Source organism: Taeniopygia guttata, chromosome 4A (genome assembly GCF_048771995.1).
Source record: "Taeniopygia guttata chromosome 4A, bTaeGut7.mat, whole genome shotgun sequence".
NCBI classification, from domain to species: domain Eukaryota; kingdom Metazoa; phylum Chordata; class Aves; order Passeriformes; family Estrildidae; genus Taeniopygia; species Taeniopygia guttata.
This window is the reverse complement of record NC_133029.1, coordinates 15,918,242-15,931,418: the sequence shown is the minus strand read 5'-3', so window position 1 is coordinate 15,931,418 and position 13,177 is coordinate 15,918,242. Positions and strand designations below refer to the sequence as shown.

At 51.0% G+C, this 13,177-nt stretch overlaps 1 protein-coding gene across 24 annotated transcripts in view; it reads right to left on the bottom strand.

Annotated features, from left to right (window-relative positions):
• The window catches only part of ARHGEF9 (Cdc42 guanine nucleotide exchange factor 9), a 201,353-nt gene that overhangs the window by 40,893 nt on the left and 147,283 nt on the right, over window positions 1-13,177 (bottom strand). For 23 of the 24 annotated variants that reach the window (XM_072929240.1, XM_072929241.1, XM_030272856.4 and 20 more), the window contains 4 exons: window positions 12,726-12,917; window positions 7,573-7,752; window positions 4,586-4,818; window positions 313-442 (listed from right to left, as the gene is read on the bottom strand). In XM_072929240.1, the coding sequence (XP_072785341.1) occupies window positions 313-442; window positions 4,586-4,818; window positions 7,573-7,752; window positions 12,726-12,917 (735 nt within the window). Of the gene's footprint in view, window positions 1-312; window positions 443-4,585; window positions 4,819-7,572; window positions 7,753-12,597; window positions 12,615-12,725; window positions 12,918-13,177 lie in introns of those variants that run through there. The other variant, XM_072929248.1, reaches the window with a different exon arrangement.

Here is a 13,177-nt window from a genome sequence, read left to right as displayed (position 1 = left end):
TTCCAAGGGCTTTTTGCTACATCTTTCCCTCCCTCCTCCCCAGTGACAGAGCACAGAGGTAGAATGCCCATGGTGTTTGCTCCAAGTCTCACCTACTACCAGCACTGCAACCACAAAAGCCACTCCAGGTTGCTAATGATGAAACTGGAACTGGATTTTCTTTAGGGTACCATTAACGTTTGAGCACCACCCCAAAACCACGACTGTGCCATCTCCACCCCATGCTTCATCCCAAACTGTGGGGAATGAACTATAGGGTGTTATTAGATAATCCAAGGAATTAGCCAGGCTGCCAGGCCAGGTTTACTGTACCTCCCAGTCCAGGACAGAGGCCTGCCACTGAGCTATCTTGTCAATGTTCTCCAGCCTCCGCTTGCGCTCGTTGATCTGGAGCGTGACGTTCCTCATGACGGCGAGGGCAGCGGCCACGTACCTGTAGTCACTGGACACAGAGGGAAAGGCCATCAAAGGCAGCAGGACATGCCCAGGAGCCTGTCACAACCTCACCAGCCCAAAGGGACATGGGCAGGGGTGACCCCCTCAGTGCTACGATGGGATTTTTCCATCTGGATTGTCACAACGGAGCAGTTCAATGGAAACTGGAGTTGGGAGCCCAGTCTGGCCTCTACCAGCTCAGCACTGGGGAGCCCTTTACACCCTCAAGGAGCCCAGCTGAAGAGCATTCTAAGGACAGGCTGAACACTTCTACAGCCTCTGTCTTTGGGCCTGGATTTTTCTGGTTTTAAAATGAACATTTAGTAAAGGGTTCATTTAGACAAAGACCAGAGCACTTTCCAAGCCACTCCCAGAGCAGTCACCCTGTGGAATTCACTCTCACTGCAGATTTCAGGTGAGCAAATCAAACAACTCTTTTTTTATTCTCTGCATGGCCCTGTGAGCGCAGTAACAGAGTGAGAACAGGCTCCTGCCAGGGCCACTGAGGATGATGATCAGTCTTTTCAAACAGTGATGCTGAAATCAATGCCATTGATTCCTGCCCTGTGCCTGCTTTTCCATTCCAAGGAGCTGTACTGTTCATTTTCATTGGGAAGACAGGCAAGGCCAGCTGCCACAGCACCACCACGATGTGTTATTAACTTAAGGGCTGCTATTGATTGCTGACTAATGAGAAAAACTGCCATCTTGGGCAGCTGCAGGGGGAATGGCTTTATTGATTATTGCTAAGGATTGTGCTGGTGACAGCTAAAAGAGGGTTGAATACTGGGAATTAGATCCCCTCTCCATGTGCTCCCAATGGGATAAATACTAAGAAACAAATACACCATGATATACAAAAAACATTATTTGCTCTTTTGGCATCCTTGCTCAGGTGAAATCTTGAGTTGAGTTTTCATTTTGTTCTTAAATTCTTATGTCAAAAATCTAGGTGTGGTTATAAATAATCCCATAAATTCCAGGACAGTAGGTCTGGGCCTACAGCAAAATACAGGAAAATAGAGAATGGGCTGCCTGATATATCCATCACAGAGAGGTCAGGGTGGGGAGGGACCTTAAAGCCCATCCAGCTCCACCCCCTGCCATGGGCAGCGACATCTTCCACTATCCCAGGGTGCTCCAAGTCCCATCCAACCCAGCCTGGACACTTCCAGGGATGGAAGGGATCGTGCTACACAATGAAGAACTTCTTGTGCTTCCCTTTGTGTGAAGGGAGTGTTGGTTGTGTAAGGCAGGCCAGGAGCTGTGCCAGGGGGCATCAGGGTGGCCTGGAGGACATCCATGAGTTCTATGGGGAAACAGGGAAGTGCCTACAGCCAGGAAGGCTCTGAGGAGGCAGTGAGAGGTGCAGGGTTTGCAGACAGTCACCAATGATCTCCTAGCAGTGATCCTCATGCTCAGAAGGGAGGGACTCCCGGGCAGAGTCTCCTCACATGCTCCTACATTCCCAACTCCAGCTCCCTTCTGTTCTGGGAATGCTCAGGATTCCAGCAAGCTGCACTTAGGACTGTCCTATATTTAATTAATTTTAAACTGGAGTAGATCTTTAAGAGGTGAACAGATGTGGCTTTGTGAAAAATTCAAACGCACCAGGCTGCAGACAGGCAGGGAAGGAGGGAGGCAGGCTCTGAGCTCACCCCCATCCTGCCTCCGTGCAGAGTGGGACGGTGCCAGCCGTTTATCTTGGGAATGCTAATTCCCTAATTCCACTGAGAAAACCCCAGCAATGTTTTCCTGTCATGCTGTAATGAAGAAAAGGCTCAGGACTGAACTTTTTGGGCTCCCAGCCCATGTCTGTGGCAGAGCTGGCAAAAACTTAAAAGAAAAAAACAACTGGAGCAGAGCATTTGGCCATGAAGCAATAATAGGATCCCATTAACCATGAGATGAAGGTAAATAAATGGTTTGTCAATTCTGCTGGGGCTGCAGTGGTCACTTCCAAGTGCTCCATCAGAATCCAAGTCTGGATCCTTGCCAAGCATCAGGTGCTGTCTCTGGGGAGCGTGGTCTGGATTCTGGTTTCAGCATTGCCCTGACCTGGTGCAGGGAAAATCCACAGCTCGGCAGGTGTGGTGGTAGTGAAAAGGAAGGAAAAAAGCAAAAAGAGGATCATGTCCTCTGTTAGATGAAGCTCACATCCCTGCTTTCCCTGGGAATCCTGTGTTTTCCCATTTTCTGCCTCACTCCAGGGCTGGATATGGCACCCCTGTGCAGCCACAGGTTTCCTCCCTGCGCTGTCAGAGCTTCAGGGGTTACACCTCCTAATGTAAGGTGAGCAAACCTCACCTTGCAAACCCTGCCTTCCCTTCCCAGAGCATGGAGAACAGGAGAAACAGGGTGTCCATGGCAATCCAGTGCCACAGAGCCCTCAGGCTGAGTCACCCAGCTGCTGCTGACCACGGGAGAGCTCCCAAGGCTCCTCAGAACACGACTCTGTGTGGTTCCTGAACAACATGGTGAGCTTAAAACATCCCAAAGGGAACAGAAACATGCTCCCAAAATAACCCAACCCTGGTGTTATCACACTGCCCACATTCCCCCCTTTGCTGTGGCTCCCAGACAAATCACAGAGGGTCATTTTAAACACCCTCCTGTTGGGAAGCCACATCTGAGCTCCCAGCCAGTGCTGTGGGTCCTCCCATGGCTGCTGAAGGGAAAACCCACAACCTGTGGGATCCCAGAGCTGCCTTCTGATACCCCGAGGTTCCCATGAGTCCATTCCAAGTTTGATTTGATCTTTGAAAAAGCAGGAATTGGATCTGAAGCCAAAAGCTTGACCAAATTGGTGATTTTGGGCATTTGGCTACCACGAGTCACTCAGACTTGTGGGTCAGGTCAAAGCAAATCAGTGCATCTCTGCTCACATCACACTTCTGCTCTGGGCTTGGGAAAAACAAGCCATCAAACATTTAGAGAAGTTTCTGAAACGTCTCTGGTCTTTTCTGTTCTCACTTGTTTTTAAATGAGTTTTGGAAAAAGTAAGAAAATTGGCAGGGTAGGAACAAATTTGCTCTTACAGGGCCTGATTTTTCTTTCACCTTATTTTCACAGCAGTAAATCCCAAGTGGTATCACAGGCTCTGCTCCTGATTCACAATGTCAGGCAGCCAGGCTGATTGTCCTCAGCAGCAGCAAAAGAGATCCTGGAAATTTTGGGAAGCAATCAAACTGTGGGTGCTTCTCTGGACCTAAGCTCCATGGCAAAACCAGAGATGGGACTGGGCTGAAAAGCTGAGCAAGTTTGGAGCTCTGCCCACATCAGGCTCCAGCTGCAGACCCTGGCCCTGTACTCACTGTGCCCAGGTTCTCCCCAGGAGCAGGGAAGGAGCCTCTCAGACCACTGAATGCTAATTAGGTAATTTTTCCAGTGTTAACTGGCAGCATCAGAAAGTACATCCAGAGGTAATGAGTTCACATGTCTGATTAGAACAGAGCTGAGTGTGTCCCCATCGAGAATTGCTGCTTTGAGAAGACTGAACTGTCTGCTAACCCTTTGTCCTGCTCTTGTTGATCCAGGATGTCACAGGGACAAGAGCTGGACAGAAAATCCCAAGCCCTGGGAGCGGGGCAGAGCAGTGGACAGAAAACCCCAAGTCCTGTTGGGAAGGAGCACTGGGGAGAAAACCCCAACCCTTGGGTGGGATGGAGCACTGGACAGAAAACCCGAAGTTCTGTAGGGAAGCAGCACTGGACAGAAAGCCCCAAGCCCTGTGTAGGGAAGGAACACTGGACAGAAAACTCCAAGCTCTGCTAGGAAGAAGCACTGGACAGAAAACCTCAAGCTCTGTTGGGAAGGATTACTGGGCAGAAACCCCCAACCCTTGGGTGGGATGGAGCTCTGGACACAAACTCCCAACCCTTGGGTGGGATGGAGCCCTGGACAGAAAATGCCATGTTCTGTTGGGAAGGAGCCCTGGACAGCAAACCCCAACCCTTGGGTGGGATGGAGCTCTGGACACAAACTCCCAACCCTTGGGTGGGAAGGAGCTCTGGACACAAACTCCCAACCCTTGGGTGGGAAGGAGCCCTGGACAGAAAACCCCAACCCCTGGGTGGGAAGGAGCCCAGGACAGAAAACCCCAAGCCCTGCTGGGAACAGCCCAGGAGCCCTGGGGTGCCTGCTGAGGTACCTGTGCTCCTGGGCCGTGTACTTGAGCAGCTCTGCCAGCTGCAGGGGGTACTTGCAGATCTTCTGCACGGGTGTCAGCAGGAAGCCGTCGATGGCGATGTCGATCATCTGCTGCAGCAGGCGGCACGCCTCGAAGAAGTGCTGGTACCTGCTGTCCTTCATCAGCTTGGAGAGCTCCATGCACGCGTCCAGGTGGTTGTTACAGTACTCGGAATAGATCCAGAAGCCGTCTTGCTGTGAAGACAGAATGAGAAGGAGGGGTCAGGCAGGGCTGGGAAGGGCACACCAAGGGGTGTGTGGAGGCTGGTGGGCCAGCAGGGAGATGTCCCCTGGAGGGAGACCCTTTCAGGAGACAGCCTCCTTTGTTAGGGTGAGAAAAAGGCTTCTCCCAGCATGCCTTGCTGTGACATGCAAATTAAATCTATTCCATTGGCCCCAGCATTCTGCCCTGCCCCTCCTGTATAAACCCCTGCTTTCCCTGCCCCAGTGGCTCCTTAGTCACTGAACCCTTCAAGGAAGGAGCACAATAAAGCTCTCCTTGGATCCCCACGCGATTTCTCTTTCTGCATCGCCCGGATCCCGAAAGAGCTGAAATCACCGGCACAAGCACAGATGTGCCTGTGCCCCCAAGGTGTCTTTTGCACCACGCTTCTTCAGGAACGTCACAGCACTCTGAACAACTCCTGCCACAACAGGGATACTGGGAGAGATTCCTCCTGGGAGAGTGGGGAAGCCCTGGGACGGAATTCCCAGAGAAACTGTGGCTGCCCCATCCATGAAAGTGTTCAAGGATGAGCTTGGAGCATCCCGGTCTATAAAGGTGTCCTGCCCACAGCAGGGTCTGGAACAAAATGATCTTCCTGACTCAACCCTTCCAACCCAAACCAGTCTGCATTTCCAAGAAAGCACAGCCCAAGCAGGAGGAAGGACAGATCTTACAGTGCTCCTCCTGTTTGGAAGAGGTGCTGGGAAAGGAGGGACTGCAGAGAGGGACCTGCGCTCTGACTCATGGCCGAGGTCTCTGCAGGTACAGGTGTGTTACTGTGAGTCCTGCACAGAGGTGTGCTTCTTCTCAGCTTCAAATCATGCAGGAAGGGTTTAAAGGCACAACCCAGCTTTTGGTAAGACAAGAGGATAACCTTGTTATTTCTACAGCTCTTTCCCTGAAAGATCCTGAAGCACCTGGCAAGTGTCTGGGGGCTGGGTATGTTTGAAATTCCCTTTACCAATGGGGAATCCATGGCACTGCGTGGATTTCCCCAGGAACAGAGCCCCAGAAAACACTAAAAACAAACAAAAAACCCACTCACACATGTCTCTCCACCTTTTTGACTGGTCTAACAAGTTTCTTGGTGACTATTTTGTTGGAATGTCTTTTTTCTGCCTTCACTGACCACAGACTGTCACCTTTAACTTGGGCTTGATTCACCTGGGCCATGCAGACAGGGCAATGAAAGGGCAGAGAAGGATTTCACTGGGAAGGAGATGGGCACAGCCCAGCACCACAAATTAACTCTGAGACAGCCCAGGTCAAAGGCAGGTGCTGCAAACCAGCCAGTTCCACTGACCTGTGGTCAGTGCCTTCAGGACAGGTTCTGTTTAGCCAAGACAGCCTGCCCAGCAATTACTTCTCAATCCCTGAGGGTCCAAACAAGCTGCCTCTCTGGGAACAGGGATCCAGTGTCCTTCCCATCCCTACAGCTGACCCAGCCACGCACTGACAGCTCTCTCTTCCTGAAGAAAATGAGGAGCAAAATGCCTTGGAGATCCCTAAACAGGATCTAAACATCCTTACCCCTTGGTTTCCCAAATGGCTAAGCAGGGATAATTTATCAGGAGTTTATCAGCCAGCTCTCAGCCCCTGTCTGGTGACAGGCAAGTGTCAGATCTTCCTCCAAATCACAGCAGCAATTCTTGCTATTGTCACTATCAATGAATTGACAGCACAGCCTCGAGTCATGACATTTGAGTTACTGATTCTCAGCAAGATTTCCTACATCTTCCCAGCACAGAGGTGGAATGTGATGCTGCTTTTTGCAGGTTCTGATAAGAACCAGCCATGTTAACACCTCATGCACCTTCTCAGAGGAAAGCCCAATGAGAGGCCCAGGGATGTTTAAAAGATGCTCTGAAACTCTTTAGGGATGTCCTGCTGAAGTTTCAGGAATGTTTATCAGGAGTTTCCCTGATAAGCAGTGAACTGCTGCCCTGACACAGCACAGGAGCTGCAGCACCTGTGAGCTCTGATACCCTGCTCTCCTCTCCCTCCAGGAAAGCCTCCAGCTCCAGGGCTGGCATTTGTTTGACATTTCCTGCTATATTTACAACATTGGCCAATGTATCAGCTCCTGCAGGAGGCAGTTTATGGAACAGTAGGATGGACTAGGCAAAATCCTCCAGTATGTTTTCATCCATGTGATCCATGTGACTCAGATGTACTGCGGGTTATCCAGCTGCATATCCAAGTTCTCCCACCTCTGTATCTCCCAAAGTACATGGAGAACCACAGGGCAGTCCCTGATCTGTTACTAGAAGAGGTTCCTGCCTTTGGAGAGTTTTTCTCTCCCTCCCCAGCCCAAGCTCTGGAAGAACAATGCCTGTGGCCTCTGGCCACAGAGAACAGGCACAGCTTTCCCAGGCATTGTCCTGGGGAAGGCTGGGAGAAGATCAGAGAAAAGAATGAGAAACAATCCTTATCTTCACTTGCTGCACCTGGTGTTGTGCACATGTGGAATGTGTTAGGGAGATTTGTTTACCAAAGGATGAGTTCTTAACTGGCCAATGGTGATGGTGTCTGGATTCAAGGACCAATTGGGTCCACCTGTATCGTGACTGTAAGGGCAATGGTTTTCCTAATTAGTACAGTATAATAATACAGTATAATAAATATAATAATAATGATTGATCAGCCTTCTGAGGAGCATGGAATCCATGCTAATTACTGCCCCTTTGGGAATGCCATGTGAGGACAAATGCCAGTGGACTCACGTGTTCCAGGAAGCACGGTCCGATCTCGCTGAGGTGGGGGTCCTCGTTGTTGTACTGCTTCTCCAGGTCCCGCACAAATCCCATCTGAAATCTGTAGATGTCCTCAATGTTCCCAAAGATGATTTTCAGCTGCTCGTCACTGAACATGTCCCTCCTCTTCCGGCACTGCTTTAAGTAACCCTGTGAGATGAGGAAGAAGGATTTGCAGAGGGCAGCAAGGAGGGGTGTTCAGTGCTGGGTGCCTGCTCCTGCAAACCTCACTGCCTCCAACACCTCCTGCCCAGGTCTCCTACAAGCACTGCTGCTTCCCCATCCTTCCAGTGGCACAGCTTCCACAGAAAGCTGTGAGGGGCTGTTTGAGCCTGCTCTGACTTCTCCTTTCAGCCCAGTGATCAGGACAAGGAAGCTGTTTAATAGCATCATCAAATTCTGTTTAGTATCTTTATCCACAACATGGATAAGGGGATGGAGTGCACCCCCAACAAGTTTGCAGCTGATGTGCTGCAGGGTGGGAAGGTTCTGAACAAATCTCCTCATCTTCCCACACTTCACCTGCCAGGATGATCATCACAAGATTGTTAATGCTGGAAAAGACCTTTAGGATCATCAAGTCTAACCAGAATGATTTAGATTAGAAACTTTGCACGGCCAAATCTCAGATGTTGCACCTGGCCTGGTCCATTTTGCAGCATCCTGAGTGGAAAGAAATAACACAGGGGTTATCAGGAGATGACTTTGCTTACTTTGCTTGCCTTTATTCTATAGGAAGGGGGAAAATGAAGTGAAGAAAATGCCAGCAGCTCCAGTGGAATGGCTAAATTTGGGAACTCGGGATGCTTAGTCACACTGCCAGCTGGTAACATGCAGCTGCTGGGCCACAATGAACATTGGAACCCTGCAATGAACTGTCCTTCAGCCTCACCATGTGGTTCCTGGCAGGGAGAACTTCAAGCATGAACGAGAAATTCAACTCTGGCTGACCTGGCCTGGACCCAACCTCTGCCATGTGCAGCTCAGCTCGGAGGATGCCGTCACCCTGAATTTCCTGGCTTTTTCAGCTGGGAAGTTTGGGTTATGGAACAGCTTCCATACTTCCTAATCTAGGCCCCTCTTCCCCCAGGAGCTCCTTGATGACTCATTTCCCTGGATTTCCCTCCCTGATTTTCCAAGGCCACGAGGAATGGGAGCAGGCTGCTTCCCACTCTGTGGGATGGTCACAGGGCATCCCAATGAAAATCCAAACTGAAATCCAAACCAGGGAGAAATGGCACAGAGCATCTGTCCATGCAGATTTTCCTGTTTACCTGCTGATCTCAGAACAGCCTGGAAAAAACCCAAGGAGAAAGCCAGGAGAAATCCCTCCTGTGCCCACGGGGCAGTGTCCCTTCACTGTGCTCCCTGACATCCCTCCCTTCCCAAACACAGGAACATCTCCCAGCCCCAGGGTTGCCATTGGCTGCAATTCCCATCCTCAGTAGTCTCACCCTCCCTGTGCTGCTTCATCATTTCTCTGGAATCACGTGTCTGGAGGAGCTGAAGCAGCACATTTCTGTGCAGGCACTTCTGAAAGCACAGGCAGAATAAAGGAATGTGAGGAGTTCCCAAGCCTCATCCTCTCTGTGTGTTTGAAGGTGGTTTCCAGCACAGGACAGGAAAAAGAGACTGAAGATTCATCCATAACATGCAGCAGAGGAGGCTGCTGCAGAGTTTTTCCAGTAAATTTATTTCTGTTACATAAAACAATGTCATCTTCCTTCTGCTCATCCCGTCAGGTTTGCTCTGAGAAGGGATAGCTGACTGATGAGCAGATGTTGGAGAGTGTTTTGCTCAATGACTACCTAAAAATAGCTGCCAAACTGTCTGACTTTAAAGTACTTTTCCATGTAGTCCCTGAAGTATAGGCCAAAGTTGGGCAGGATTTGCAGGTTAAGTGCTAAGTTTTCTTCACCCCACAGTGGGTTTAGAGACAGCCAGGAGAGGTGGTCAGTCCATCTGTCCATCCATCCATCCCTCCATCCATCCCCCATCCATCCATCCATCATCCATCCACCCACCCATTCATCCATCATCCATCCATCATCCATCCATCATCCATCCATCCATCCATCCATCCATCCATCCATCCATCCATCCATCATCCATCCATCCATCCATCCATCCATCCATCCATCCATCCATCCATCATCCATCATCCATCCATCATCCATCCATCCATCCATCCATCCATCCATCCATCCATCCATCCATCATCCATCCATCCTTCTTGCCTGGCTGAGAGCAGGATAAAGGACAGAAGAAAGAGGCTGCAGGCTGTAACTTCAAGGGCAGCTGTGAGAATATTCCACATTTTTTCCTCTCTGAGCCAGTTTGGGGCTGTTTACACTGCCCTGGAACCACCCCAAGGCAGGCCCAGCACGCCTTGGGCTGTAACCCAGTGCTCTGTGCAGGGCTCCCAGCACGCAGGTGAGGGTGGTGCTGAAGAGCACACAGCCAGAACCAGCACAGGAGCAAAGCTCAGACTGCCTGAAGTGGAAAGGCAAACCAGAGCCAAAGCTGCTCCCAGGCAGCCAGACTTGGGTACTGGAGCACAGCAAGCCATGGGAGCAGTGGGGTTTGCTGTGGTGAGGAATTCCCTCCAATCCAGCTGCTTCCCACAAGCCTTGGCTGGCACAGGGGGTTTTCATCCCGGTGCTGGCCAGCTCCTGAGCTCCCTGCCTGGCCAGACTCGTGCCATGGGTGTTGGGAATAACAACAGGGTGTGCAGTGACACAGGAGCAGGGAGTGGAAACCCATCCTGAAGCAGAGGGGAGCAATGGGAGGGCTCTTCATCACCACCCTCCAGAATGACCTCCCATCCTCAGGTGCCTCTCTGCTATCAGGACTTGTTATTCACTGCAGCCCAGATACATGAGAAGAACCACACACTGCTAAACTCAGCACTAAACCAGGCTCAGTCCAGCCAGAGCTGCTCTGCCATCCCCTCTCACACCTCACATCCTTCATCCTACACCTAAAACAAAGAGTCCTGGGAAGAGGGGAATCAGAGCAGCTCATCGGGGCTGGCTTCTGCCTGTTCGTGCTGTGGTACAAACAACAGCCCTGCCCACCCCACCAGGGGCACAGGGAGCCCAGTCCAGCCTGGCTCTCCCAGGCAGTCCAGCCCAGCCTTCCCAGTCCAGCCCTGCTCTCCCAGTCCAGCCCAGCTCTCCCAGCCCAGCCCAGCTCTCCCAGTCAGTCCAGCCCGGCTCTCCCAGCCCAGCCCAACTCTCCCAGTCCAGCCCAGCTCTCCCAGTCCAGCTCGGCTCTCCCAGTCCAGCCCAGCTCTCCCAGTCCAGCCCAGCTCTCCCAGTCCAGCTCGGCTCTCCCAGTCCAGCCCAGCTCTCCCAGTCCAGCCCAGCTCTCCCAGTCCAGCCCAGCTCTCCCAGTCCAGCCTGGCTCTCCCAGGCAGTCCAGCCCAGCCCAGCTCTCCCAGTCCAGCCCTACTCACACCCCACTGTGCCTGCCCTGGCTGACAGCTCTGGGAGCCTTCCTCAATAAAGGGATTGCTGGATTAAACTGAGCATAATGAGCCTCTCTCCAGCAAGGCACAGCCCATCGTTCCACAGATGAGAATGCCCATTTCAGTCCTCCTCCCTGCTTAGCTGAATCATTTCCTGGTGTTCTACCTGCAGGTAAGATTTATCCCCTCAATCCCAGTCTGCATCATACAGAGAAAAGAGAGAGCTTTCTGGATTTCTGCTGTCTGGGATGCATCATTAGGGGCAGTAAATCAGTGTTTCCTCACTGCAGCTGAACCTGCCTGCACCTCCTGAGAATCCCAGTTGGCAGAAACATGGTGACATGGCTGGAGATGCAAGTTAAGGTTTATTTTTGCTTCTTTTATTTTTGTTTCCAACAGAAAAGTGCAAATGCAAGAAAAGAAACAATACGTGGAGAAGTGTCTGCAGTCTTCCCTTCTCCAATGCAAAGCTCTCGGACTGAAATAGCACATTGAAATTAAGCTCATTTGTTTCCAAATTGAAATCCCAAGGCTCTTCCATTTTTGAAAAGTGTCATAGATGCTTTTTGGATGGCAGCTCTGCCTTGCTGGGAAAAAAGCAGCAAGGATGAAGGGAGGAAGACATTCCTGTAAGCACAATTCCCAAGGGGATTCACCACATTGACTGGGCAGAGGCTCACTAAATCCTAAACATTGCGAGGGATGAGCTGAAAGCCATCCCCAGACTTTGATTTCAGCGCTCAGAACTTCTGCCTCTCAGTGATAAGGACATCTCTACACACAGTGCCCAGCCTCTCTGGCACAGCCACGTGTTCCCCTCCTCAAACACCCAGCACCACAGGCTCTGCACTTTGGGTCAGCTCAGGGAACTAATCCTGAACTTAAAGGGTTGTAGAGGTTAACTGTAACCTAATGAACAAGAACCAAGTTGGGGAATTGTGGGGTCAGTCACTAAAGTCCATTGCTTGCTGGTTCCCTTCTTCATTTCACATGGTGGAAACATTTTGCCCTCAGTCTCGCCATAAAAAAGGCAAATGGGGCCCATCCTGAGCCAGGGGAAATTGTGAACCTGACATGAAAGGCACAGATGACATGGCTAACTGATTGGTTTAATTACAACCTAATTTCCTCAATCACAAGTTCAAAAGTAGATGGCATTGGGTTTTAATTAAGAGGACTGCTTGAAGGATCTCAACCTCATCATGTTTTAGTCAAAGAGCTATGGAATAAAGGTCAGGAAATTGCACTTTTGGTTAATACAAACTAAAGGAATTATCAGATCCAGCAGGAAATTCTCAGAACTGTCAATACATATTGACAGATGCTGCTCCTCCATTAGACACAGTCCTCAGAAACTCCAGCTTGTTCCCAAATCACCCAGGCACAAACCCAGGCTCAACCTCTGCCAGGCCCTCACCATGGGCAGGTGTGCCAGCCCCAGGTACCTCACACATGTCCTTGAGGTGTTTGGTATAGTGGGGACAGAGCCAGGCCAGCCCCCATGTGCTGTCCCCAGCCCCAGGTACCTCACAGATGTCCTGAGGTGTTTGATGTAGTGGGGACAGAGCCAGGCCAGCCCCCATGTCCTGTTCCCAGCCCCCATGTCCTGTTCCCCTGTTCCCAGCCCCCATGTGCTGTCCCCAGCCCCAGGTACCTCACAGATGTCCTTGAGGTGTTTGATGTAGTGGCGCTCGGTGCTCATGATCTCGTTGATGACGTTGGCTCTCATCTGGTCGCGGTTCTGCACGGTCCTGCCCAGGCACAGGCAGTCGGCACTGGGGTCCAGGTGGCCGTTCTGCACCTCGCTGGTTCCCTCCTCCACCCCATCCTCCTGGTTCACCCATAGCTGCAGGACAGAGGGACAGCACAGGGATTATTCCCAGCAGCTGGCTCAGGCTACACGGCTCTGGGAGATGTTGGATCACAGAATCACAGAATCACAGAATAATGAGGTTGGAAGAGACCTCTAAGATCATCAAGTCCAACCTATGCCCAAACACCACAACTAGACTATAGCACCAAGTGCCAAGTCCAGTCTTTTTTTAAACATATCCAGAGATGGTGATTCCACCACCTCCCAAGGAAGACAATTCCAGTATTTTATTA